The sequence below is a fragment of the Stegostoma tigrinum genome, chromosome 2 (genome assembly GCF_030684315.1).
Source record: "Stegostoma tigrinum isolate sSteTig4 chromosome 2, sSteTig4.hap1, whole genome shotgun sequence".
NCBI lineage: Eukaryota > Metazoa > Chordata > Chondrichthyes > Orectolobiformes > Stegostomatidae > Stegostoma > Stegostoma tigrinum.
Window position 1 is genome coordinate 120824465 of NC_081355.1, and position 26677 is coordinate 120851141.

The following is a 26677-nucleotide window of genomic DNA, read 5'->3' on the forward strand; positions in this document are numbered from 1 at the left end:
TGGCTTGATGTGGCAGGATTGTTGAACTCAGATCTCATCCATTTGTTGTGGGTTCACTTAGTTCTGCCAATCACTTGCTAATTCTGCTCCTTGGTGCACAGAAAGCCATAGAGACAGAGGTGTACAGCACAGAAACAGACCCTTCTCTTTAACTTTTTCGCATAATTTAGTCCCATTTGCTCGCATCTGGCCCATATTCCTCCAAACCCTTTACTGAGAAAGGGTCCAAAAAGTCAAGCTTTCCTGCTTCTCTGATGCTGCTTGGCCTGCTGTGTTCATCCAGCTTCACACCGTGTTATCCTCAGATTCTCCAACATCGGCAGTTCCTACAATCTTTCTTCCTCTAAACCCTTACTATTTATACACCTATCCAGGTGCCTTTTACATGTTGTTATCATACCAACCTCCACCACTTCCTCTGGCAGCTCATTACATACAAGCACCACCATCTGCATGAAAAGGTTCCCTCTTAAGTGCCTTTTGAAATCTTTCCCCTCTCACCTTAAACCTATGCCCGCTAGCCTTTGACTTGCTCACCCAGGGAAAAGAACTTGTTTATTTACCCTATCCATGCCCCCATGCTTTTGTAAAATTTTATCAAGATCACCCCTCAGCCTCTAACATTCCAGGGAAAAGAGCCCCAGCCTATTCAGCCTTTCCAACCCTGCCAAGATCCTCGCAAATCTTTTCTGAACAGAAAAGATCACTTGACGACTGCAATGACCACAATCCAATGCCACAAATACTCTTTAATTTAGTGAACATTTTATTCACCAGGAACCAGTCCAAACCTATTTGACTCCTGGTGACAAGATGCCTTCCTTTTCTTTTCCCAACAAGGTAACCCCTAATCCCCAAATTAACTTTCTCTCAGCTGCATTATTGGAAAGAAAGAAAAGGAGATCTTCCAATCTCTTTTAAACCCTTACATATTCTACCTTTTCAATTTCAGCACAAATTCCCAACCACCACCTTTGTGAAAAAACAGCAACTTCCACCCTTCAGATGTAGAACTGACTGCCTTCATCTCTCTACGGTCGTTCTTCGAGAGCCGTGTGATTGTAATACTGATGGAAAAAAAATCATTGATTTTCAATGGACCCTTCTCCTCTCAAAAGCTCATTGCCATGAGCATGTAAATTACAGGGGGTCATGTATCCAAGTGATGATGCTAATTAGTTATCTTCTAGACTCCCAACTTCATTCCAGCTTCAAATTGAAAAGTTTTTCCAAATATAACCATTTGTTTAACTTGCCACTCTGTTGCCTTCAAGGATCCATGTACATGTACACCAAGGTCCTCACATCCTCAGTACTATCCAAGATCAAGCCACTGTTTTTTAACCAATACAACATGGGTCACAACTAAATGAAAGCTTTTGTGAGAGAAACAAAAACCATCTTCCTGCATTAAAAAGAATTCTTTTAATGAAATAAAAAGCTTTGCTGAGCATTTGGCATGTTTTGTATTTGGTCTGGACTGTTTCGACCTTTGCTACCAATGGATGTTGAACATATGGCACTAATTGTTAGTAAGCACAAAGATGGTTGGATCATTTGAATACAATGACTCTGCAAATATGTAGGCTCCAAAATAAAATCAATTCTTCTGGTTATCTTGGTAAAATACATCGAGTGTTAGCAGAAAATTCTATCTAAAATTACTGATCTCTGAACGTGCCGTAAGGGGGTCCTGGATGCAAGTAATATGCTGCAGAAATGATCAGAACATCCACCAAAAAATGTTTGCCTTACCTCAAATGCAGTGCATTCAGCCATAATTGCTCTATGTACAGTCACCTCTCAGAGATCAGCTTTACAGTCTGGCAGGAGTGTGGGATGTGCAGAAAATAAATGACTGTGATTGCTAACATATCTGCCCTCTTCCAATTCAACCATAAACATTAACCTAAACATTTTAATTTTCAGTGCAAATTGCTAGTGCATAAAAGCCAGATCTTGAGAATAACCACAAGTTGATCAAGTCAAAGTTTCGATTTTTATAGTAATTTGATCTAGATTTTTGTTGTAAGCTTAGGCTTAGTGATTAATGATCAATTTCCAGTAAAAAAGCACCTCAGATGTTTCTAGGTTAAAAATTTCTTGGCAAGTATGCTTGGGTTATACCCACCAGGAAATTGAAAATAGAACGCCCTATTCAAAATCTATTCTCAAATCTAAATAAACCAATTAGATTCAGAAATAATTTAGTGATTTTGGTTAAGTTAAACAAGCTTCAAACAGAAGAAAATGAATGCATGATTTCTCAAGTACAACTGGTACACTTCAATATTTATTCGCCGGTTATGCGCAGTTTTCGGAGCCCCTGAAATTGAGAAAGGAACCATATAAATATCTATTTGCATATTTCTGAAATAATCATCTGATATCAATTGGGTAAATGTCTTTCAGTTGAGTTTTATGATCATTACGATGAGAGTTTAGGTCATAGCACTGCTGTGTATCCAAGAACTTTTTCAAATGCGGTACAAAGAAATTGGTTCATACATTTTTCACCATTAGAGGGCAAAATATATCCATATACAACTTCCTTTTCTTGTTCTAAATACATGTTTTGAAAAAAAACAATAAAATGTAATGCATTTTTTCGAATTTCCTTCCTGACACACAGCCGCTCAACATAAAAGATTGCTCTGGAGGAATGTGAAGGGATAGGGGCAGCAGTGCAAGAAATGAGCGAGACAGCTGAGGACTGCTTCAACCAGGAGATGGAGGTAGGGGTTTATGGCTGATGCAAAAGGAGAACATGTCTGAAGCATGTATGGAAGTTGTATCATCATAAGAAATACAGTAGAAAAGACACTCGGAAAAAGAATCCTTGCAGGAAGCAGGATGACAGAAAAGTGTAGTCAAGGTAACTGCTGGGGGGGGGACCCAAATCATCATCTGCCTCAACAATAACCTTCCCTCCATCATTAAGATGTAAAAGGTAAATGGTCACAGATGATCTCAATGTTCAGCACCCTTTACAAGTCAGCGTCAAAAATATATGTAAACACGGACTTTGGTAATTGTGTGCTCTTATCTAAACCAAAAAAAATTCAATATAAATACAAAATGTAATGTGATTGCTTTGCATAATGGAAGAGTGAAAAAGGCGGCCCAAGAAGAAAAACATTGCTTTTTGATTTTTCAGAAGCAGTCAGAGAATGACACACAAAGAACCTTTGGAAAAATATTATTCTGCTCCCCTGGTTACAGGTGCTATAAAAATTTAAGTCTTGTTGCTTCAGAGATATATTTCAATACAACTGAAGTCCGTCACTTTGAAAAGCTTTTCTGTACTAATTGTCTTGACTTTCACATTAAGATGAACTACTTGGGTTATGCATATAGCGAATGACTGCTGAAAGAGAAATGCCACGTAACTATATATTTATTTACATTATTGATACAGGAGTTGATTTCACTTGCAAAGTGACTATGCGATTTGTGAGGTGAAACAGCACCATTGGGACAAGGTAGTCACCAATTCAAGAAAGAATTGAGGAAAAAACATTTTTATAAGCTGCAAGACTATATAACTTGTTACAACATGCAACTGTTGACATACCCAGAGGTGTACTTAAAAGGGAAGCAGACGAGCATTATGATAAATAAGAATGCAATGATTTGCTGACAGGATAAGGAGCTTCACGTGGAATGTAAATATCAGCATACAGGAGTTGGGCTGAAGGGCCTTCTGAGCTATAGATGCGATTTAACAATGCATTTTTTCAAATTTCCTTCCTGACACTCAGCCATTCAATGTAGAACATTGCACAGCTTAACACAATAACATGCACAAGTTAGGGTCTTCAAACATTTTTGTTGAAAATTTCTTTCATATATCAAGAGTTGGTGTATAAAGTTATACAAACCATGTTTTCCTTAAAATAATTTTGCATCATTTTATTGATTATAAGCAAAATCCACTTGACTATTCTCATTTTACTCATTTGCAAATGCAATGGCAGACTTCAGATGAAGAAAATCTCAGTCACTGATTCAGAAAATTCCCAAGATTTGTCACAGAACATGTATATTTTTGTCAAGAAGAATGTGTGGCACACAGTCATAAAAGACTTAAGAATGTCCTGATAATAAATATCAGTAGTAAACAATTACATCATCTTTTATAAGATTTATCTAGACAAATAATTATTGGCAAGGGAGATATTACTTCTCACAAACTATGCTGAAATTATAAAAATTATGCCATCACCTTCAAAGCGTTAATAAAGCAAGCATAGTGGCAATTGGAAAACAAACGGCATTTCAACCAATCTTACGAAAACTAGCATCAGGATGACTCAGGAAACAGTAGCCTAACAATGAACTCATACTTGGGATGGACAAAGTATATTTTAAAAAGTGATAGTAAAATGCCAAGCTAGGAACAGGTAGTTTTAAGTCATTCAATTCTGGTTAACAAATCTAATGAAGCTTTTCATAAACAAAACTGACAACCTCATTGATAATAAAAAGTTTGTGGATGTAATGTGCTTGAAAATGCTAGAAGATTCTTGATGCAGTGTCATATCACATACACAGGCAACTATTTAAAAGACAGGAAAGAAGAATAAAGATACAAAGTTCCACAGTGGAATGATCATAGACAAAATTAAAAGAAGTGAACAATAACTGGAAATGGAATTATGCTTTTGTGCAAAAAAATTCACGAGCAGGAAGAGACAATGATTGAGGATGACTTGATTTCACTTCTGTTCAATGGTTTCTGCGAGCCTGCTATATCAAATGCCTAATTTGCAGAGTTCTCCACATAACGGACAGATGGACATTTATAGATTTTTACACCCCCTTTGATGCCTCAACTTTGTGTCCACACATTTCCAATGAAATCTCTCAATATGGTGAGCGCCTTATCAATAGAGCTTATTTTTGCCCTTCAGTTGGTCACAAATGAGCCTCTACAATGGGCCAGCAGACACGTTTAACCACTTCAGGGATGTTTCAAAAACATCCACTGATCCTTAAGAGATTTCCTGCCACAACTGAGCCCCAACAGGGCAGTTCATTTAGGAATCTAGTGTCCGGCACAATAATGACATGTCCTACCCAGCACAGTTGACTTTGAACGATTAGCATGATGTTGAGAAAGTGGGTTTTTGAGATAAGACATTACTGTTGGAGCATCCCATTTGTCACAGTTGCAGGGTCTTGAAGACATCAGTGGAGATATACTTTTCCAGTGTTTTGCACTTGCCACCGTTTGTCATCCAAGACTCCAAAACAGACAGGCACATCTGAATGACTGCTTTTTGGTAAACCACAAACTTAGTTTCAGGCTTGAAATCCTGGCACAAACAGTTTTTTTACCTTAATCAGTCAAAGGCTGAGCAGGCACGTTTGAAAACCATCAATTTTGTCATTTGCTTTTACCTTTCCCTCCTCTATCAGCAGAGTATAAGAAACAAACTTTGCATGGTGGAATGAAAATATACAAAATCAAAAGAAATGAATAATAACTGTAAATGGAGTTACACTAGTGTGCAAAAAGGTCCTGAGCAGGAAGAGACAAGTGAGAATGACTTGGTTTCACACAGGTTCACCAACATACAGAAATCTGTCCATAACTTCCAGAACCTTGCCATTAATAGAAGAAGTTGTGGCATCCTGGTAGTCCCATTAAAAATCTATTGTTGACCACAAGACTATCAACTGTCATAAAAACCCTGTTGTACCAACTGCTAGAAAGGAAAACAGAAATGAAATGAAACTGGATAGGCCACCTGACATCGATTAAGGCACAAAAAAGTCAACAAGTGCAGCCCATCAGCCTCACCAAGTCCTCCTTACCAATATCTCGGGCTAGTGTCAAAATTAAGAACACCATCTCACAGTAACAGCTCGGCAGTCAAAATCACGGAATTATACCTTACAGGCAACATCTCTAACATCACCACTCCACTATTCTTCAATGTGTCACATCTGGCTACAAGACAGACCCAGCAGAGGTAACGGTAGTCTGAAGGGTGCTGCCCCAGGATTCCTTAACAATAACAAGTCACTATGAAGTCTCATGGAATCAAGTCAAGTAAGGGCAATGAAACAGCCTACCAATTACCACATAGAACTTTTCCTCTCTCCTTCTCACGATAAATCAGATCTCCTCCATGTTGAACAGCATTTGGAAGTGCCTTCAGTGTCCAGCACCAAGAGTGGCTCAGAAGCACTAACACTGATCAACTGACCTGGTCAAGCTTTGAAGCTCTAAGCTGCTTGACTGGGTTTGCAGTAGACTGTGCAGAACCAAGAGGGGAGAAACATACTTAATCTCATCCTTACAAATCTGCATGTGATAGTTGCATCAGTGCATGACAGCATCAGTAAGAGTGACCATCACACAGATCTTGTGCAGTTGATGTCCAGTCTTCACATTGAGAATACCCTCCATGTTGTGTGGTGCTACAACCACGCTAAATGGGATAGACTTTGAACAGATCAAGCACTTAAGACTTGGCATCCATGGGGAATCAGCAGAGTTGCAGACCAACACAATCTACAACCATGATGTCTTTCCACCCTATCATTACCATTAAGCCTGGGGATCAACTCTGGTTCAATGAATAGTGCAGGACATGGCAGGAGCAGAACAACATCTAGCTAAAAATATGGCATCAATCAGGTGAAGCTACAAAACATGACTACTTACTTATCAAACAACACAAGCAGCAAGTGACAAGACAGGGCCAACCTATTCCAAAACCAAGGGATCAGGTTTAATTTCTGCAGCCTGGTCACATCTGTCATGAATGTGGGACAAATAAACCACTCATAGAAGGTTGTTCCGCAAACAAGTCAGAAGCTAGGAATCTTGCAACGAATAACTCATCCCCTGGCACCTTGCAAATCCTATCCAACAGCTACAGGGCACAAGTCAGAAGTGTGATAGAGTGCTCCTTATTTGCTAAGACAATTGCAGCTCCAACATTTAAGTAGTCTGATGCCATTCATGACAAAGCAACTAATTTTACTAACACCACATCCACATGAAAGTTCCTCTGCAAGTTACCCACCAGCTTGGAAACAAAGAACAAAGAAAATTACAAGACAGGAACCGACCCTTTGCCCCTCCATGCCTGTACCGACAGGCTGCCTGTCACAACTAAAACTCCCTAACTATTCAGGGACCATATCCCACTATAACCATCCTGTTCATGCATTTGTCAAGAAGCCCTCTAAAAGTCATTATCATATCTGCTTCCATTACCTCCCCTAGCAGCAAGTTCCAGGCACCCTGCATCCTCTGTGCAAAAAAGTTGCCCCATACATCATCTTTAAACCTTGCTCCTTGTACCTTAAACCTATGGCCCCTAGTAACTGACTCTTCCACCCTGGGAAAAGCTTCTCACTGTCCACACCCTAAATAATCGTGCCGACCTCTATCAGGTCACCCCTCAACCTCAGTCGCTCCAATGAGAACAACCCAAGAGTCTCAAACTTCTCCTCATAGCTAATGCCCTCTTTACCAGGCAAAATCCTGGTAGATCTTTTCTGTACCCTCTCCAAAGCCACCAAATCCTTCTGGTAGTGTAGATACCAGAACTGAACACAATATTCCAATTCCAGCCTAAGGTTCTATCAAGCTGCAACACGACGTGCCAATTTTTAAACTCAATGCCCTGGCCAAGGAAGGCAAACATGCCATATGCCTTGTTGACTTACTTTCTCCACTTGCATCCTCATGGGATCAAAATCCTGAAACTCTTTCCCTAATAGCACTGTGGCTGTACCAACACCAAAAATGATTGCAGCATTTCAAGGTCGTAGCTCATCGCTACCTTCTCAAGGGCAACTAGAGATGACAATAAATGCTGGCCCAAACTGCAAAGCCTACATTCCACTGATGGAATAGAAAGAAGGCAGCCACTAAAAGGTGCTAAAATGTGAGGCTGGATGAACACAGCAGGCCCAGCAGCATCCCAGGAGCACAAAAGCTGACGTTTCGGGCCTAGACCCTTCATCAGAGAGGGGGATGGGGTGAGGGCTCTGGAATAAATGGGGAGAGAGGGGGAGGCGGACCGAAGATGGAGAGAAAAGAAGATAGGTGGAGAGAGTATAGGTGGGGAGGTAGGGAGAGGATAGGTCAGTCCAGGGAAGACGGACAGGTCAAGGAGGTGGGATGAGGTTAGTAGGTAGATGGGGGTGCGGCTTGGGGTGGGAGGAAGGGATGGGTGAGAGGAAGAACAGGTTAGGGAGGCAGAGACAGGTTGGACTGGTTTTGGGATGCAGTGGGTGGAGGGGAAGAGCTGGGCTGGTTGTGTGGTGCAGTGGGGGGGTGGGGACGAGCTGGGCTGGTTTTGGGATGCGGTGGGGGAAGGGGAGATTTTGAAGCTGGTGAAGTCCACATTTGATACCATTGGGCTGCAGGGTTCCCAAGCGGAAATACGACGCATCATCCTCCGACACTTCCGCCATCTACAATCCGACCCCACCACCCAAGACATTTTTCCATCCCCACCCTTGTCTGCTTTCCAGAGAGACCACTCTCTCCGTGACTCTCTTGTTCGCTCCACACTGCCCTCCAACCCCACCACACCCGGCACCTTCCCCTGCAACCGCAGGAAATGCTACACTTGCCTCCACACCTCCTCCCTCACCCCTATCCCAGGCACCAAGATGACTTTCCATATTAAGCAGAGGTTCACCTGCACATCTGCCAATGTGGTATACTGCATCCATTGTACCCAGTGTGGCTTCCTCTACACTGGGGAAACCAAGCGGAGGCTTGGGGACCGGTCTGCAGAACACACCTCCGCTCGGTTCATAATAAACAACTGCACCTCCCAGTCGCAAACCATTTCCAATCCCCCTCCCATTCTTTAGATGACATGTCCATCATGGGCCTCCTGCAGTGCCACAATGCTGCCACCCGAAGGTTGCAGAAACAGCAACTCAAATTCTGCTTGGGAACCCTGCAGCCCAATGGTGTCAATGAGGACTTCACCAGCTTCAAAATCTCCCCTTCCCCCACCGCATACCAAAACCAGCCCAGTTTGTCCCTTCCCCCCACTGCACCACACAACCAGCCCAGCTCTTCCCCTCCACCCACTGCATCCCAAAACCAGTCCAACTTGTCTCTGCCTCCCTAACCTGTTCTTCCTCTCACCCATCCCTTCCTCCCACCCCAAGCCGCACCTCCATCTCCTACCTACTAACCTCATCCCACCTCCTTGACCTGTCCGTCTTCCCTGGACTGACCTATCCTCTCCCTACCTCCCCACCTATCTTCTTTTCTCTCCATCTTCGGTCCGCCTCCCCCTCTGTCCCTTTTTATTCCAGAACCCTCACCCCATCCCCCTCTCTGATTAAGGGGCTAGGCCCGAAACGTCAGCTTTTGTGCTCCTGGGATGCTGCTGGGCCTGCTGTGTTCATCCAGCTTCACATTTTATTATCTTGGATTCTCTAGCATCTGCAGTTCCCATTATCACTAAAAGGTGCTGTTGCTCCTTTGCTAAATAGACTGAGCAATTAAACGAGGCAGCCCTCTATCTCCTATTCAGGTATGAAGGCTAGCCCATAAACTGTTTCTCTCCATGGGTTCTACCTAATCTGCCAAGTATCTCCAGCATCTTCAGTTCTTCACTCAGCCTCCATAGTGCTTTGCTTTTGTAAAAACATCATAGGACTGAAACAAACATTCCAGTCTGATTGCGTCTCTATAAAAGTACAACTAAAACACACATACAAAAAATGTACAATTCTGACAATCATACTTTCAGTCGTAAAAAGCAATGGTGAAAGATAAACTAAATAGATCAATAACTCATTGCAAGTCCTCCCAAAGTAAGGGTCAGAGTGAGATCCAGAGTTCTGAGACAGTAATTGCCACTTTGGAACACTAAATTGGAGCTGCCATAATGCCATTCTACCAGACCATCACGCTCCATTCTCATAGAAGGGCTTAGACAATTTCCAAGCCTCAAAATAGAAAAATGATTGGTTATGAGTGATTATTAGTATTAGGAAACAGGCATTTAAGACTTGGGTCAGCTTAAAATACAATAATTCAGATTTTAAGATCTTAAACATCATTCCAGAATAAAATACTGAATACAAAGTGTAACCATACTTGTAACTCGAGCATGAGCATTCAATCCTTTATCCTGTTTATAAGATTTTCATTTTGAACTCTTTCAACTCAAAGTAAGTGAATAAAGTGACCTCCTGCTAGCTCTGCCCAACAATAGGCCATTGTGACCCGGTTGGCAGAGACAGACCTAGGGGAACAATGGCAGATGGTTAAGGATGCAGAAGGTTTTGCCCCAGACTGCGCATTTCGACTAAGAGAGTGCAGACGAGATTGAGGCCGTTTTCTTTCCAGCACAGAAAGTCAGGCGGGGGCAGGATGTTGAGGGGTGCAAAGCTATGAGCTGCACAGATAGCTTAGAAAAGGAAAATCTTTTCCCTTAGTAGTAGCGTCAAAAATTGAGGGGTATGGTAAGGAGAAGGTTTAGGGGGCATTTGAGGGTTAAAAGAAAATTACCCAGAAGGTTGTGGGCTTCTGGAACATCAATGCAATGCTCTGGGCCAGGTACTCAAAAATGTGATTAGAACAGAGGGATGCCTGATGGCCATTTGGGCTCAGTGAGTCAAAGAGCTTCTTTGAACATCATAGATAAACTTTGCAAACTTTGAAAATTATAAATAGTCTGACCATGGAAACTGCTGAAGATCAGAAGGGCTTAATGTGCAAACAGATCATTGAAAGTAGCAGGCAAGTAGATAAACTAGTCAAAGTCAGCAAATGGCGTAGCTGACGGTATTAGCTGAGGTATAGAATAGAGATCTATTCTATGCCACTGCTAATAACAGTAAGTGCAGGAAGGTTATGCTCGAATTGCACAAAATGCTGATTAGACCACAACTGTAGAACAGCGTACAGTTCTGCGCACCACAGCATAGGAAGTGTTACCACATAGCAAGCCAGACCAAATCAGACTTGCTAACACTGGATGTGCAACAGCGAAAAATAAAACAACCATTCAATGATTCAATCGGTAAGATTGTTTTCAGCTTTTTTTAAAAAAAGGCTGCCGAGCGTTCTGTTGACTATGCCCTCTTTACCTGTTCCAGTAACAAAGTTGGTTAAGGGTATGGCTATTGTGCTAAAATTTGATACAATCTTTAAATCTACAGATTCTCAAGACCTCATATCTCATTTTACTTCAAGGGTGCGAAAATCAAAGCTCTTTTGTTGTTCTGAGTGACACCTGTTGTCATCCTACAGCATGATCAAAGACTTCTTTTTTGCTTCTGCAATCTTACTTTTTACTAGATTGAATACCAACCAACCCAACTGTAATATAAACAAGTTTCTGTTCTAAAACATTCCTTCCATGTAGTCCTACATACTACAATATCATCCACATAGTCTATACAATTAGGTACTTTGGTTATAACAGTTCATTACTTGATGAAATTGTATCCAGAAATTATCCAAATAAATCTACTGGCTTTAGTTTATGACCATGAGATAAAAGGATCATTAAAACAGATTTGAGATAACTTAAGTCCGAAAATTGAATCTTAAAATGTTAATATACGTGTCAACATTTCTCAAGAGGTTAACAGGAGCACAGTTATAAAGGAACACCTGAAAATTTCTCAAAACAAAACGTGGGCAGATAAACTTGCAAATAGAAATTTCAAAGCAGTGTAGTAGTAGTTTTGGAATCCTTGCTACTCTTCGTCCTTCTACACGAGTCCTTATTGCAGATGGTAGAGAGAGGTTTTAATTTTTTTTTAAAGATTTCCCACAGTGTGGAAACAGGTTCAGTGTTGGAAAAACCCATCTAGTTCACTAATGTCCTTTAGATGGGGCAACTATTGTTCTTAGCCAGTCCACAGCAATATGATTGCCTCCTAACTGCTCTCTGGGCATTTAAGGGTGTGTAATAAATGTTAACCTAGCAAACGATCCCCACAATCCCACAAATGAATATATATAAAAATGTTTAAAAATAAAATCAAATTTAGATTACAACCGTCTCAAATGAAGGTGAAAAATACTCGTACATCCTTCTCTTCAAGTTTTGGCAAAGCTTGGAACATCTTAAAATCTCACATGAACCATGGGTGATGATTAGGCCTGTAGTCTAAATTGTTCCAATCACCTAGTTTAGCTGTACCATCGATAAAATAAATTTTCTGTCTTTCCCTTTCTTCCTCACGAGTTCTGGTTTTCAGCATTCAAATACACTCAAACACTCTTTTTCCTCCCTAGGTCCTCATCTCCCATTTTGTCTGAATTCCAGTTGTCTTAACTGCAACTCATGGCTCACCTGACTCAAAATTAAACGGAGAACAGAGGAGCACAGATAGAAATTTGATTATAGATCAAACTTAATGTATGAAGCATTCAGAATAAGGAAGATGAACAGATGCTGCAAATTGAGGTAAATGGATATGATCTCATAACCATTACAGAGAAACAGTTGCATGGAAATAAAATCTGAACATAATACTTGGAGAATCACAGTAGGTCCGGAAGCATCCATGGAGAGAGAGTAAGCTAATGTTTTGAGTCCAGATGACTCTTCATCTGAGTTCACGTGAAGTATGGAGAGGGCAGCATTTAGGCAATCGCTGCGATGATTTCCATCATATTTTGTTTTTAGTACAGATTCCAGCACCTGCAGTAATTTGCTTCTATACTACTGGGGAATATTTGAACTTTCGGAAAGAGGGAAGGAGAAAGATGTTGGGTTAGCATCATGAATAAACTCACACGATTTAGTCCATTTGAGAATAGGGGAGGGAAAAAAAGCAAGGGAAGGATGCCATTGGTAGGAGTTTATAGATCCCCAAGAGTCACCCTAAGAAATTTAATAAACCAATAATAGCAGCATGCAAAAAGACTGGGGAAATTATTACAGATGACTTTAATTTTCACATTGATTGGGTTAATCAAACTGGAAAGGGTAGCAATGACAACAAACACAGTGCATTAGGGATAAATGAAGCCAGAGAGTGGGCTATGATGGATCTACTAATTGGTAAAATGACCTCGAAACAAAAATATCCCCTAGGAAGTAGTGATCAAAACAGGATATTAAATTGTATTTGATAATCAGTTTGAGAATGAGAAATCTGGGTCATAAACAACCATGATTAACTGAAGTAATGGGAATTACAATGAAATGAGGATATAGTTAGTTAAAGTGTATTGGGCAGGCAGATTAGCAGAGGTGACAGCAAGTTCGCAGTGGCAGACATTTAAGGGGGTAATTCATGATTCTTACCAAAAACATAACCCAAAAACACAACCCAACAAAGGAGGAAAGACTAAGAGAGACTAACAACCCATGGCTAGTAACCAAAGTGGTTATCAAGAGTATTAAGTTGAAATAAAAGCATTTAAAAGGAGGCCAAAATCAGTGACAGTCCTAAAGAATCCAAAGAAGGACTAAAAAAGATAAAAGAAGAAAGTAAATTATGAGAGCAAACTATCAAGGAATATAAAAATCTAATGAAACTTGTTTAAGTATACAAAATGGAAACACGAGGTTAAAATGAACACAGGCCCCTTAGAAAATGACTATGAGGTCTCACTGATGGAGAACAAGGAAACTATAGAAGTTAAAGATCATTTTACTCTTTACTGTGGAAGATACTATGAATATCCCACTTATACTAAAGAACACAGAGGAGAAATTAAGTACCACCATTATCACTAGAAAAGTAGTGGTAGACCTGCCTCGGATGCATTGGCTGTAATTTTACCAAATCTTTGAATTCTGGAGAAGTACCAGAGCACTGGAAAACTGCCAATGTGATACCCCTATTCAAATAGGGAGAGGAGCTTAAAAGCAGGTAATTATAGTTGATTAGCCTAATTTCTATTGTTGGAAAAATACTGGAATCAATTAAGAAAGTAACAGCAACACATTTGGAAAATCATAATCTGTGCTCGATTAGACAGCATGGCTTCACAAAGGGGAAATTGTGTCTGGCTAATTTATTAGAGCTTTGAGGAAGTGTCAGCATGAGTGAATAGAGGGAAAACAGTTCATATCAGATAGTAAGAACTGCCTGTGCTAGGGAATCTGAGATAACAAGGCGCAGAGTTGGATGAACACGGCAGGTCAAGCATGAGAGGAACAGGAAAGCTGACATTTCGGATCTGGACCCTTCTTGAGAAACAGTATATATGTTATATTTGGACTTCCAGAAGGCATTGGCAAGATTCCTCAAAAGATCAGGTTATATGACAAAAGCCTGTTGGGTTGGAGGTAATATACTGGCATGAATAAAGAATTGGCTAATAGGCAAGAAAGAGTAAATGAGAATAAAGGGTTCTTTTTCAGTTTGGTAATCTGTAACCAGGGACCAGTGCTGGGGCTGCAACTATTCAGAATAGTTATTAATGTCTTGAAGGAAAGCAGTACAACATATTGTGGCCAAATTTGCAGACAACACAACAACAGATAGAAAAACAATTTGAGAGGTGTAAACAATTTACAGAGAGATATTATTGGGTTAAGTAATTGATTGATTTATTGTTGTCACGTGTACTGGGTTACAATGAAAATATTGTTTTGCATGCTACATAGGCAGATTGTCCCATACAAAGTGTATCAGGGTAGCAGAACAGAGTGAAGAATACAGTATTAAAGTCACAGAGAAGATGCTGCAAGAAATATAGAATTAATATTTGAAAGATCCTCTCAAGAGTCTGATAACAGCAGGGAGAAAGCTGTTCTTGAATCCATTCAAATGAACAATCAAGCTTTTATATCTTCTGCCCAATGGAAGATGGTGGAACAGAGTACAACTGGAGTGGGTAGGGTCTTTGATTACGTTGGTTACTTTCCCAAGGCAACGGGAAATACGGACAAACAAAAGTGCACAAAAAGTTGGCAGTATAATGCGAGACAGTGCAAAGTTGTCCATTTTGGAAGGGAGAACAAAAAACAGCGGAGTATTTTTTTTAAAAAAGAGAAAAACTGCAGATCAAAAAGGGATTGGGGGTACTTCAGCATAAACAGAAAGATAGCACACTGATGCAGCAGGTAATCAGGAAGGCGAATAGAATGCTGACCCTTGTATTATTACGCACAGAGGCTCAGTGGTTAGCATTGATAACTTACAGCGCCAGCAACAGTGTCTGATTCCAGCCTCAGGCTGTGGGGAGTATGCATGTTCTCTAGGTGCTCCGATTTGCTCCCACAGTCCAAAGATGTGCAGGTTAGGTGGATTGGCCATGTTAAATTGCCCATGTATTCCAGAATGTGCAGTCGAATGGTGTGGCCATGGGAAATGCAGGGTTACAGTAACAGGGTGGAATGCTTTACGGAAGGTTGGTAGGGACTTGATGGGCTGAATGGCCTGCTTCCACACAGCAGGGATTCTCAATGTAATATTTCCTTACTCTTATAGAATCATAAACAGGTGCTGATGAGCCCACAATCTGGAGAATTGACAGAAGTTTTAGTTCCCTTACTTAAGGGAAGTTTTCACTTCATTCATGGCAGTTCACAGTAAGTTCATTGGGATGATCCCTGGAATGGATGGACTGTCTTAACAAGCAAAGATTAAACAGGCTAGAATTTACAAGTATAAGAGGTGATCTCATTTAGAGATGTAGGACTCTTAAGGGGCTTGCTGACAGGGTAAAAGCTGAGAGCATGTTTCCCTTCACTGAAGGGTCTAGGATATAGGGCATAGTCGCAGAATTAAGGGATGCCAATTTAAAACTGAGATAAGGAATTTGTCCTTATCTCAAAGGTTTAAGTGTCTTTAGCATCCTTGCCAGAGTGCTGTGGGGGCAGAGTCTGTGCATATTTTAGGTTAAGATACACAAATTCTGGATCAGTAGTGGAAGCAAGGGTGATGGGCAAAGTGCAGAAAAATAGACATTAAAGAATGTCAGATCAGTCATGAACCTATTGCATGGAAGAGCAGGCTTGAAGGGCTGAATGGCCTGGTCCTGTTCATATTTCTTATGGTCTTATCCATACCTATACCACTTAGCCCAACTGCTTTGATATTAAATTTATAATGTTTGCCTTCTTAGTTTGCTTTGGCAACCTTATTTCCAGTTTGCCAACTCAGTTTAAACTAACTCGGCTGGTTTAGTGTTTGAATTCAATCATACTGTGCAACTGTACCAGGGAAACTTCCGACACTTCCCCAGAAGTTTTAACAATTTCTAGCGACATCATAAGTCAGAGTACAAACCTGATATCAGATTACCCATTCTAAAAACCAAACTCCAAATCCAGGCTTTGTTGTCTGCATTCAAAGTTCTTGGACGCAAAGCCATCACGTTATGATGCCATGGACAGAGGTGGCCAAATCAAATCCACCTCCCTATTCCTGTATGTGGAACACAGTAGAAGATACAGGTACAATCCTTCTGACCCAAACATTCCAAAAACTAATTCAAACCCTGGCTTCTCCCTGCTGGGCTGACTCCCAAGAGACCCCAGTTAACATTCAACATGGGCAATCTGTTTGAACATCAAGGCCTGTGTGGAGTTGAAGCATCTATGGAGCACATTTTTAAAAAAAAAAGAAAGAAACAGCGTGCAATTTACTTCCAGGCCTGACCAGACTGTGCTCGTTCTCTTTTTGGAAAACAAACTGCTGCTCACAGTTCAAAAGTTATTTTCAGTTCAACTTTCAAAGCACTAAACCAAAAATGATTAAAAATACAAAATAATAGTCTCAACAGTTTAAAATTGGATGGTGGTGCAGTGGTAAGATTTGTCGGCTAGTATCGGAATCCCACATTAATGCTGTAGTGACTGCAGCAAGGTCAACCAGTTGGACATCATAGAATGAGTATCCTGAATGGACCAGATTTTCAGCCCCAATCAGGGGCCCTGGATGACACAAAAAAGGGAGCGTCAGAGATACTAACATTCTGACACCGGACTCTGGACAAGGTGTGTGTAAATAAAGGGCGACTTCCTGATGGGGTACCACGCTCTGGACTTATTTCAAATGCTCTGGGGGGAAATAAGTTCAAATCCCACTACCATAGCTGAAGAATTGCAATTCAACAAGTTTCTGGGAAACTAGATTCAGTCATTGTAATGGCGATAGCCATCACCATTTACTGCAAAAACCCCGTTTCCCAGACGGCTTTTGAAAGTGCCACACAGACATGAGGCAAGTTATAGAACACAGTACAAACGGGATAGTAACAACATGCGTACACAATTGGCTGACTGATGGGCAACAGAATAAGTGTTTAATGGATTTTTTTTCAGAGTGGAGTAAGGTTTGTAATGGAGTCTCTCAGGGTTTGACACAAATCCTTGCTACATTAATGATCTGGATCTTGGTGTTCAGGAGACAATTTCAAAGTTGCAGATTAAAGGAAACTTGGAAAATTATAATCTATGGAGGAGAATGCTGAACACCAGAAGGACACTGAAAAGTTGGTGGAGCGAGCAGATAGGTGGCAGATGAGATTCAATGTAGAGATGTGTAAGGTGGTGCACTTGGTAGGAAGAATACTGAAGGACATTATAAAATAGAGGTTACAACTCGAAAAGAGAGGTGCAGCTGCAGAGCAGCCTGAGTGTTTATGTGCACACATCACTGAAGGTGGGAGGATAAATGGGAGAGCAATTAGTCAGGCATTCAGTGTCCTCAGCTTTACTTATAGGGCAAGTCAAATCAGGTGACGTCGAACTTATAGATGCAGTGTCGTACAGCTTGAAACATAACCTTAGGTCCAACCAGTCCACACCTACCATGTTCCCAAATTAAACTAGTCACATCTGCCTGCGCTTGGTCCGTAACCCTCCAAGCCTTTCCTATACGTGAACTTTTCCAAATGCTTTTTAAATGTTGTAACTGTACCTGCAACCCATTTTCTCTGGCAGTTCATTCCACACATGAACCACTGTATATAAGAAGTTGCTCCTTATGTCCTTTTTAAATCTTTCTCCTCCCACCTTAAAAATAAACCCAATAGTTTTGAATTCCTCCACTAGGGAAAAGACCCTGGTTATTCAACTTATCTATGCCCCTCATGATTTTACAAACTTCTACAAAGTCACGCCTCAACCTCCTATGCTCCAGTGGACAAAAACCTTGCAGAGGACATTTGTTACTCCTCAACTGGAGTACTGTGTACAGATTAGGTGCAACATTATAGGAATGATGCAAATGCATTGCAGACAGTGTGAAAGCTATTAACAAGAATGGCTCCAGGAATAAGGAACTTCAGTTATGAAGGAAGACTGAATAAGTCGGGACTGTTCACTTGGGACAGAAAAAAGGTTGGAGGATTTTTGGAGTTTTTCAAAATAATGAACGGAATAGGGTCAGGAGATAAGGAGAAGCTGTACTGTCTGTAAAAGGAACAAGAAAAAAAGGACTTGACATTAAAGCAATGTGCAAAAGAAGCATGGGTGATGTAACGAAAATCTTTTTCACGCTGCAAATTAGGGGATGGAATGTACTGCCTGGAAATGTGGTAGGTTTGATTGAAGCATTTAACAGAAAATGTTTCATAGAATCTCTGCAGAGTGGACGCAAGCCATTTGATGCTATGAATACAGAACACCTCTCCAAACAGCATCCCACCCAGACGCACTGCCCATACCTTATTCCTGCAAGCCTACATGTCCCATTGCTATCAAGCTAGCCTGCACATCCCTGGCCACCATGGGCAATTTAGCATGACCAATCCATCTAACCTACATGTCTTTGGACTGTGGGATGAAACTGGAACATCTGGAGAAAACCCACACAGATACAGGGAGAATGTGCAAATACCATATAGTCACACAAGGGTCAAACTTGGGTCCCTGTGAGGCAATAGTGCTAACCACTGAGCCACATGCCACACTAGAATGATTAGTTGGAGTCTTCTAGCCAGGGTAGAAATATCAATTACTAGGGGACATAGGTGTAAGGTGAGACAGAAAAGTTAAAGGAGATGTACAGACAAGTTTTTTTTAAAGAAAGAGGGTGGCAATTGCTTGGAATGCACTGTCAAGTGATGTAGAAGCAGATATAATAGCACTGTTCAAGAGGCATCCTGACAGATACTTGAAGAGGCAGAGAAGGAGGATATGGACCATACAGATACAAAAAGGTTTTAGTTTAGAAAGGCATGTGTCAGCACAGTTTGGTGGGCCGAAGGGCCTGTTCCTGTGCTGCTCTGAGATTCCAGACCCATGGCAATGCGGTTGACTCTAAGGGGTGGGCAATAAATGCTGTCTTAGCTGGCGACATCCTATGAATGAATCTAAAGAATTTTTTTTAAATTCAAAAAATCAACGCCCTCAGGTGATATTCACCCATCTCATCCATCAAAGAAAACAGATTCTCCTTATTTAGCATATAATAACCTCTCAAAGTTCTGGATAGTTCTAAATCCCCTATGGGGGAGATAGTGACATAGTAGCGATGTCACTGGATCAGTAAGCCAACAGCCCATCGTAACACTCTGTGTATACAAATTGCAACACAGTAACTGGTTAAATTTAAACAGAACTAATAAGAACATTAACAGAAATCAAGTCTTAGTAATGGTGACCATGAAACTGTCCATTCCGAAACATCAGCTTTCCTGCTCGGCCTGTGTTCATCCAGCTCTACACCTTGCTATCTGGTCCACCAATGTCCTTTAACAAAGGAAATCTGTTCTTATCTATCTGATCTGATCTGATCTGCATGAACCCTAGTTACGTAGCTGACTCTTGACCGCATTCGAAGATGACCTAGCTCAAGGGCAATTAGGGATGTGCAATGAATGCCAGCCTGGCCAACAGCATACAGCCCAGACAAGAATTTTAAGCCTCAGATGGTGCATATTGTAAACAACTGCCCATACTTTGTGTTTTGCAGGAAATATTGATCACAATGGAAATACAATTTCCAATTCATTTACATTACTCAGGAATAGGTAAATAAAAACTAGCTATGGTATATTCTATGGGACATGTTAGTTAGTGCAAATAAAAACGTACTGCACCACTGAGAAAAGCTCTTCCCGTGCCAACATATTATGGCAAATACACAATCTGTTAGCCAATCCTGATCACATGACTTCAGAAAATTAGGGATAAATAATTTAACAGCTTTCTTAAAGATCTGGACAAAGTATGTTAATTTACATTATCCATACTGATCCACTGCTTATCTCTTAAGGCGACCTAGCCAATTTCTGCAAAATTTCAATGACTCAGTAAATATAACCATGAAATATCGCTGACCACTTCGTGCTATTTGCAAAATGTCAAGTGACCAAAGCTATACAGCATTGTATGGAGTTGACAACATAAAGAACTTCCAGTTTCTTTAAAGCACAATGCTCATGTTAGACCTTTCTACTTTCTACAATAATAAGCAGGTTATCCATAGCATTCCGACAACAAACGCTTGTGGATCTGACAGTGTATGGCAGAACAACTGCATTAATTCAATGCAGAACATTGCAGTTCAGTGAGAAAACCCTTCTCACTATTTCTATACATAAAGCTGATAACAGAAAATAAATAAAAAACAAACCTGAGTATTCCAGCCACAATACAGGCTACAAATCAAACTCCAGTTGTGGTTGATCACACAGTCAAATACACTGAACTGGGCCATGTCTGTCCTTGTTGCAGTCTGCGTCTCTGCACCAGAGCCAGTCCTGTGATGAAATTCTTAACTAGGGAAAAAAGCCTTGTCTCCACCCATTTCCCAATCCTGTACACCACCTGACTACTGCCTATAAACAAAAAAAATAAAAATTACTGAACTCAAAAACTGAAGAATGTCAAGCACCCAGACACTGCAGTATCACAAAATTATAAGACTTAATTGAAATAATACAGTAGTGAATAAGTTTATAGCCTCACACTGAATACACTAAAACATGGGTAATCGAGTATTTAAATAATTTGACCAGCTTCCATGGATAAAGTCTTCAATTATGCTTCGAATCAATTGCTATATTCAAACGCATTAAAGCAGATACAAAAATATTTTCCAGATCTTCCAAAGTGCAAATAAACATAAATAATCAGAAAACACTAATTTAAAATTGATGCAATAGATTATAGACAAAAGCCACAGTTTTATACAGTGTTAAATTCTGCTCTTTCTCTGCATTACCACTAAATTCAGCATACACCACTTCAAATAATCATCACTGATTTCCTGAAGATGTCTATTCATGCAAATATATAAGCTTACAAATAATAAGATTCGTAGACCTCACTCAAGTGACCATCCTGCATCCATCAACAAGTTGAACAAATTCTTATTTTCAGCCAGTACTGTCTGCAAATCAGTGGTGCCTTATCCTGGAAAGAACAGGGATGTGCTACAATAATACTTTCCCTATTGCATCCAACTAGAATCAAAACAAAACTTCAATGAGAGGATATTCGGTCAAAAGGAAATTAATTACTATTTTGGTCATGATTAATCCCACTCCACTTGTCAGATACTTTCAGAAAGCATTCTAAAGGGTAGGCATGTTATTCCATCTGAAAAACTGTCAACAAAGCAGAAAAACATGAACTTCAGAAAATATGGTGGGGAAGATCATTAATTGGATTTAAAATTAGTCGGAAGGGAGAAGGCATCGAATACAGATAAGAGTAGTTCTCTTTTCACAGGATTCATTCCTGAAGTAATATATGATCCAAAGTTAAAAACAACAGGATTAGGTCCTACAAGCAGAATTTAGGGAGTCAGGAGCCAAGTTTAAAAAGTAGGACCTCAGAGGTAGTAACTCAGGATTGCTACTAGTGCCATGTACTAGTCTGAGGAGAAATGAAAGAATAGGCAGGTAAATGAGTGGCTTGAGAGACGATGCAGGAGGGAGGGGTTCAGATTTTTGGGATATTGGGACCAGCTCTGGGGGAGGTGGGACTATTACAAATCAGACGGTCTACATCTGGGCAGGACTGGAACCAAATGTCCTATGGGCTGTTACTGCCAATGCTGTTGGGTAGGGATTAACCTAATGGGAACCAAAGGAGGTGGTTAGTGGACAGTAAGGAAATAGTAACTAGAGCCTGTAAGGAACTAGATAATGAAATCAGTGTGACTAGGGGGAAAGAGTAGGCAGAGCGCAGATGAATGCAAAGGGACAGGTGGTCTGAGATGCATTTGTTTTAATGTGAGAAGTGTAGTAGGTAAGGCAGATGAACTTCGGGCTTGGATTAGTAACTGGGAGTATGATGTTATTGCTATTACTGAGACTTGGTTGACGGATGGGCAAGATTGGCAACAAAATATCCCAGGATGCTTAAGGTGGAATGAAAGGGGAAGTAACAGGGCTGGAGGAGTTGCATTCCTAGTCAGAGGATATCACAGCTGTGCTGAAGGAGGGCACTATGGAGGACTCGAGCAGTGAGGTAATATGGGCAGAGCTCAGAAACAGGAAGGGTGCAGTAACAATGTTGGGGCTGTACTACAGACCTCCCAACAGTGAACGTGAGATAGGGGTACAAATATTTAGACAGATTATGGAAAGATGTAGGAGCAACAGGGTGGTGGTGACGGGAGATTTTAATTTTCCCAACATGGATTGGGGTTCATGTAGTGTTAGGAGTTTAGATGGAGCAAAATTTGTAAGGAGCATCCAGGAGGGTTTTATAGTGCAGTATGTAAATAATCCAACTTGGGAAGGGCCCATACTGGACCTGGTGTTGGGGAATGAGCCCAGCCAGGCGGTTGAAGTTTCAGTCGGAGATTACTTTGGGAGTAGCGATCACAATTCCATAAGTCTTACAATACTGATGGACAAATACAAGAGTGGTCCTAAAGGAAGAGTGCTGAATTGGGAGAAGGCCAGCTTATAGCAAAATTTGGCAGGAGCTGGGGAATGTGGATTGGGGGCGGCTGTTTGAGGGTAAATCCACATGAGATATGTAGGAGGCTTTTAAAAAGGGGTTGATTAGGGGGTAGGACAGAAACGTCCCTGTGAAAATTAGGGATAGAAAGGGCAAGATTAGGGAACCAGGTGAAATTGTGAGACTAGCAAAGTGGAAAAAGGAAGCATACATAAGGTCGAGGCAACTGAAAACAGACGAAGCTTTGGAAGAATATTGGGAAAGTAAGACCAATCTGAAACGAGGAATTAAGAGGGCTAAAAGGGATCATGAAATATCTTCAGCAAAAGGGGTTAAGGAAAATCCCAAAGCCTTTTATTCATACATAAGAAGCAAGACAGTAACCAAAGAAAAGGTTGGCCCACTCAAGGACAAAGGAGGGAAGTTTCGCAAGGAGTCTGAGAAAATGAGTGAGATTCTTCATGAGTACTTTGCATTGGCATTCAATGAGGAGAGGGACATGACGAATGCTGAGGTTAGGGATAGATGTTTGATTACGTGAGATCAAGTTGGCATGGGGGGTGGTGTCGGGAGTGTTGGGTATTTTAAAAGGCATTAGTGTGGACAAATTCCCAGATCCGGATGGGATCTATCCCGGGTTACTGAGGAAAGTGAGAGAGGAAATAGCTGGGGCTTTAACAGATATCTTTGCAGCATCCTTGAGCACAGGTGAGGTGCCGGAGGACTGGAGAATTGCTAACGTTGTCCCCTTGTTTAAGAAGGGTAGCAAGAATAATCCAGGAAATTATAGACCGGTGAGCCTGATGTCAGTGGTAGGGAAGCTGCTGGAGAAGATACTGAGGGAATATGATATATTTACATTTGGAAGAAAATGGGCGTATTAGTGATAAGCAGCATGGTTTTATGCAGGGAAGGTCATGTCTTACCAACTTGATAAAATTCTTTGAGGAAGTGACAAAGTCGATAGATGAGGATAGGAATGTGGATATCATTTACATGGACTTCAATAAGGCATTTGACAAGGTTCCCCATGATAGGCTGATGGAGAAAATGAAGTCGCATGGGGGCCAGGGTGTACTCGCTAGATGGATAGGGAACTGGCTGGGCAACAGGAGACAGAGTGTAGTAGTGGAAGGGAGTTTCTCAAAATGGAGAACTGTGAACAGTGGTGTTCCCAGGGGTCCGTGTTGGGCCCACTGTGTGATATAAATGATCTGGAGAAAGGTATAGATGGTCTGATTAGCAAGTTTGCAGACAGCACTAAGATTGGTGGAGTAGCAGATAGTGAAGGGGACTTACGTGGAATAGTGTAGGTTAGATGGGCTCGAGATCGGTATGACAGGTCGGCACAACATCGAGGGCCGAAGGGCCTGTACTGTGCTGTAATGTTCTACGTTCTATGGGACTGTCAGAGAATGCCGCAGAATTCAGATAGATTGAAAAGCTGGGTGGAAAAATGGCAGATGGATTCAATCCAGGCAAATGCAAGGTGATGCATTTTGGAAGATCCAATTCAAGAGCGAACTATACTGTAAGTGGAAAAGCCCTGGGCAAAGTTGATGCACAGAGAGATCTGGGTGCTCAGGTCCATCATACCCTGAAAGGTGGCAACGCAGGTCAACTGAGTGGTCAAGAAGGCATACAGCCTGCTTTCATTCATTGGATGGGGTACTGAGTGCTAGATTTGGCAGGTCATGTTACAGTTGTATAGGACTTTGGTTCAACCACATTTTGAATAGCACGTAGAGTTTTGGTCACCACATTATCAAAAGGATGTGGATGCTTTGGAGAGGGTGCAGAAGAGGTTCACCAGGATCTGGTGTATGAAGGGCGCTATCTATAAAGAGAGGTTGCGTAGATTAGGATTATTTACATTAGAAAGACTGGAGGTTCAGGGGGAACCTGATTGAGGTCTACAAAATCGAGAGAGGTATAGATAGGGTGAATAGCAAGAAGATTTCCCCATGCCAGAGTGGAGGACTCAATTACTAGGGGGTCATGATTTCAAGATGAGAGGGGAAAAGTTTGAGAGATATGCATGGAAAGTTTTTTATGCAGAGGGTGGTGGGTGCCTGGAACGCTTTGCCAGTGGAGGTGGTAGAGGCAGGCACGGTAGCGTCATTTAAGATGTATCTAGACAGATACTTGAATGGGCAGGGAGCAGAGGGATACAGATCCTTGCAAAAATAGGTGACAGGTTTAGATAGAGGATCTGAATTGGCATAGGCTTGGAGGGCAAAGGGCCTGTTCCTGTGTTGTAATTTTCCTTGATCTTCTTTGTTCTACATTAATGGGTTTTGATATAGCCCTAAATAGACTGGCATTAGTCTGCTAACAGAAGCTATAGTTAATACTTTGTGTAATTCTTCACAAATGCACAGGGTTATACAGGATACGTCCAGTCAAGAAATCACATCTATGGTCAGAGATAATGGGAACTGCAGATGCTGGAGATTCCAAGATAATAAAATGTGAGGCTGAATGAACACAGCAGGCCAAGCAGCATCTCAGGAGCACAAAAGCTGACGTTTCGGGCCTAGACCCTTCATCAGAGAGGGGGATGGAACTGGAATAAATAGGGAGAGAGGGGGAGGCGGACCGAAGATGGAGAGTAAAGAAGATAGGTGGAGAGAGTGTAGGTGGGGAGGTAGGGAGGGGACAGACCTATTCCCTCCCTACCTCCCCACCTACACTCTCTCCACCTATCTTCTTTACTCTCCATCTTCGGTCCGCCTCCCCCTCTCTCCCTATTTATTCCAGTTCCCTCCCCCCATCCCCCTCTCTGATGAAGGGTCTAGGCCCGAAACGTCAGCTTTTGTGCTCCTGCCATCTATGGTCAGATATGTTACGGGCTTTGCAAGCACAGGTTGGCCAGTGGGTCAGCTGAACAAATTAAATGAGAGCTATTCATTGGTTCATTTCTCATGGCAGTGCCTTAACTACATCAGAGTCAACGCAACTATTACCAAGATTTGTTTAAATTTGAAAGGTGCCAGTCATGATCTGGTGCATTCCACAACAGGAACACTTCTATCAATCAGAGAGCACTTGACAACCAACCAATCTCCTCGCATACAAGATAATTGTTTTCTCTTGACTCTGGTTTTCCTGCAAATTTCCCTGATCAGCGAAAGTCGAAATACTTTAGTAATATGGATCTTTTCTCAACAATAACTGAAACTTTGCATTTTTTTCAATGTACTGTTTTTGTTTCTAGAGAATGGGTTCCAGCATGAGGTAAGTACAATTAGGCACAGAAATAACAGTGTGGAGCTGGATGAACACAACAGGCCTTGCAGCATCTTAGGAGCACAAAAGCTGACATTTTAGGCCTAGACCCTTCATCAGAAAAGGGGATGGGGAGAGGGGGAGGCGGATCGAAGATGGATAGATATCCCGAGGTTTGTCCGGAGGGAGGAGGGTAACTTCTTCAGGTTAGGCATCCCTGGAAAAGGCTTCGCAGTGAAGTTAAAATTGTATCAGAGATAACGGGAACTGCAGATGCTGGAGAATCCGAGATAACAAAGTGTACAGCTGGATGAACACCACAGGCCAAGCAGCACCTTAGACCCCTGCCCCTTTTCTGATGAAGGGTCTAGGCCCAAAACATCAGCTTTCCTGCTCCTAAGACGCTGCTTGGCCTGCTGTGTTCATCCAGCTCAACACCTTGTGATCTCGGTTTTTCCAGCATCTGCAATTCCCACTATCTCTGATACAAATGGGCACACTTTTTAACAAAATATATATTCTGGAAAGGATTCCATCTCCTTCACAAGAATGTGACAGGACCCATATATTAATAGTAACATACCACCTGCAATGGTTCAACATTACAAGACATTTTACAATTACGGACCTACTTAAGGGGACACAACAGCATTTTGGTATTGTTA

General features: G+C 41.4%; 1 protein-coding gene across 3 annotated transcripts in view; it reads right to left on the reverse strand.

Moving 5' to 3' along the window:
- The window catches only part of LOC125461846 (rho GTPase-activating protein 21-like), a 238652-nt gene that overhangs the window by 153983 nt on the left and 57992 nt on the right, over positions 1 to 26677 (reverse strand). The window contains exon 1 of one of the 3 annotated variants that reach the window (XM_048551150.2): positions 20503 to 20617. The exons of the other annotated variants lie outside the window; for them this stretch is intronic. Coding sequence (XP_048407107.2) covers positions 20503 to 20586 — 84 coding nt within the window. The 5' untranslated portion in view covers positions 20587 to 20617. Of the gene's footprint in view, positions 1 to 20502; positions 20618 to 26677 lie in introns of those variants that run through there. 3 annotated transcript variants of the gene reach the window in all.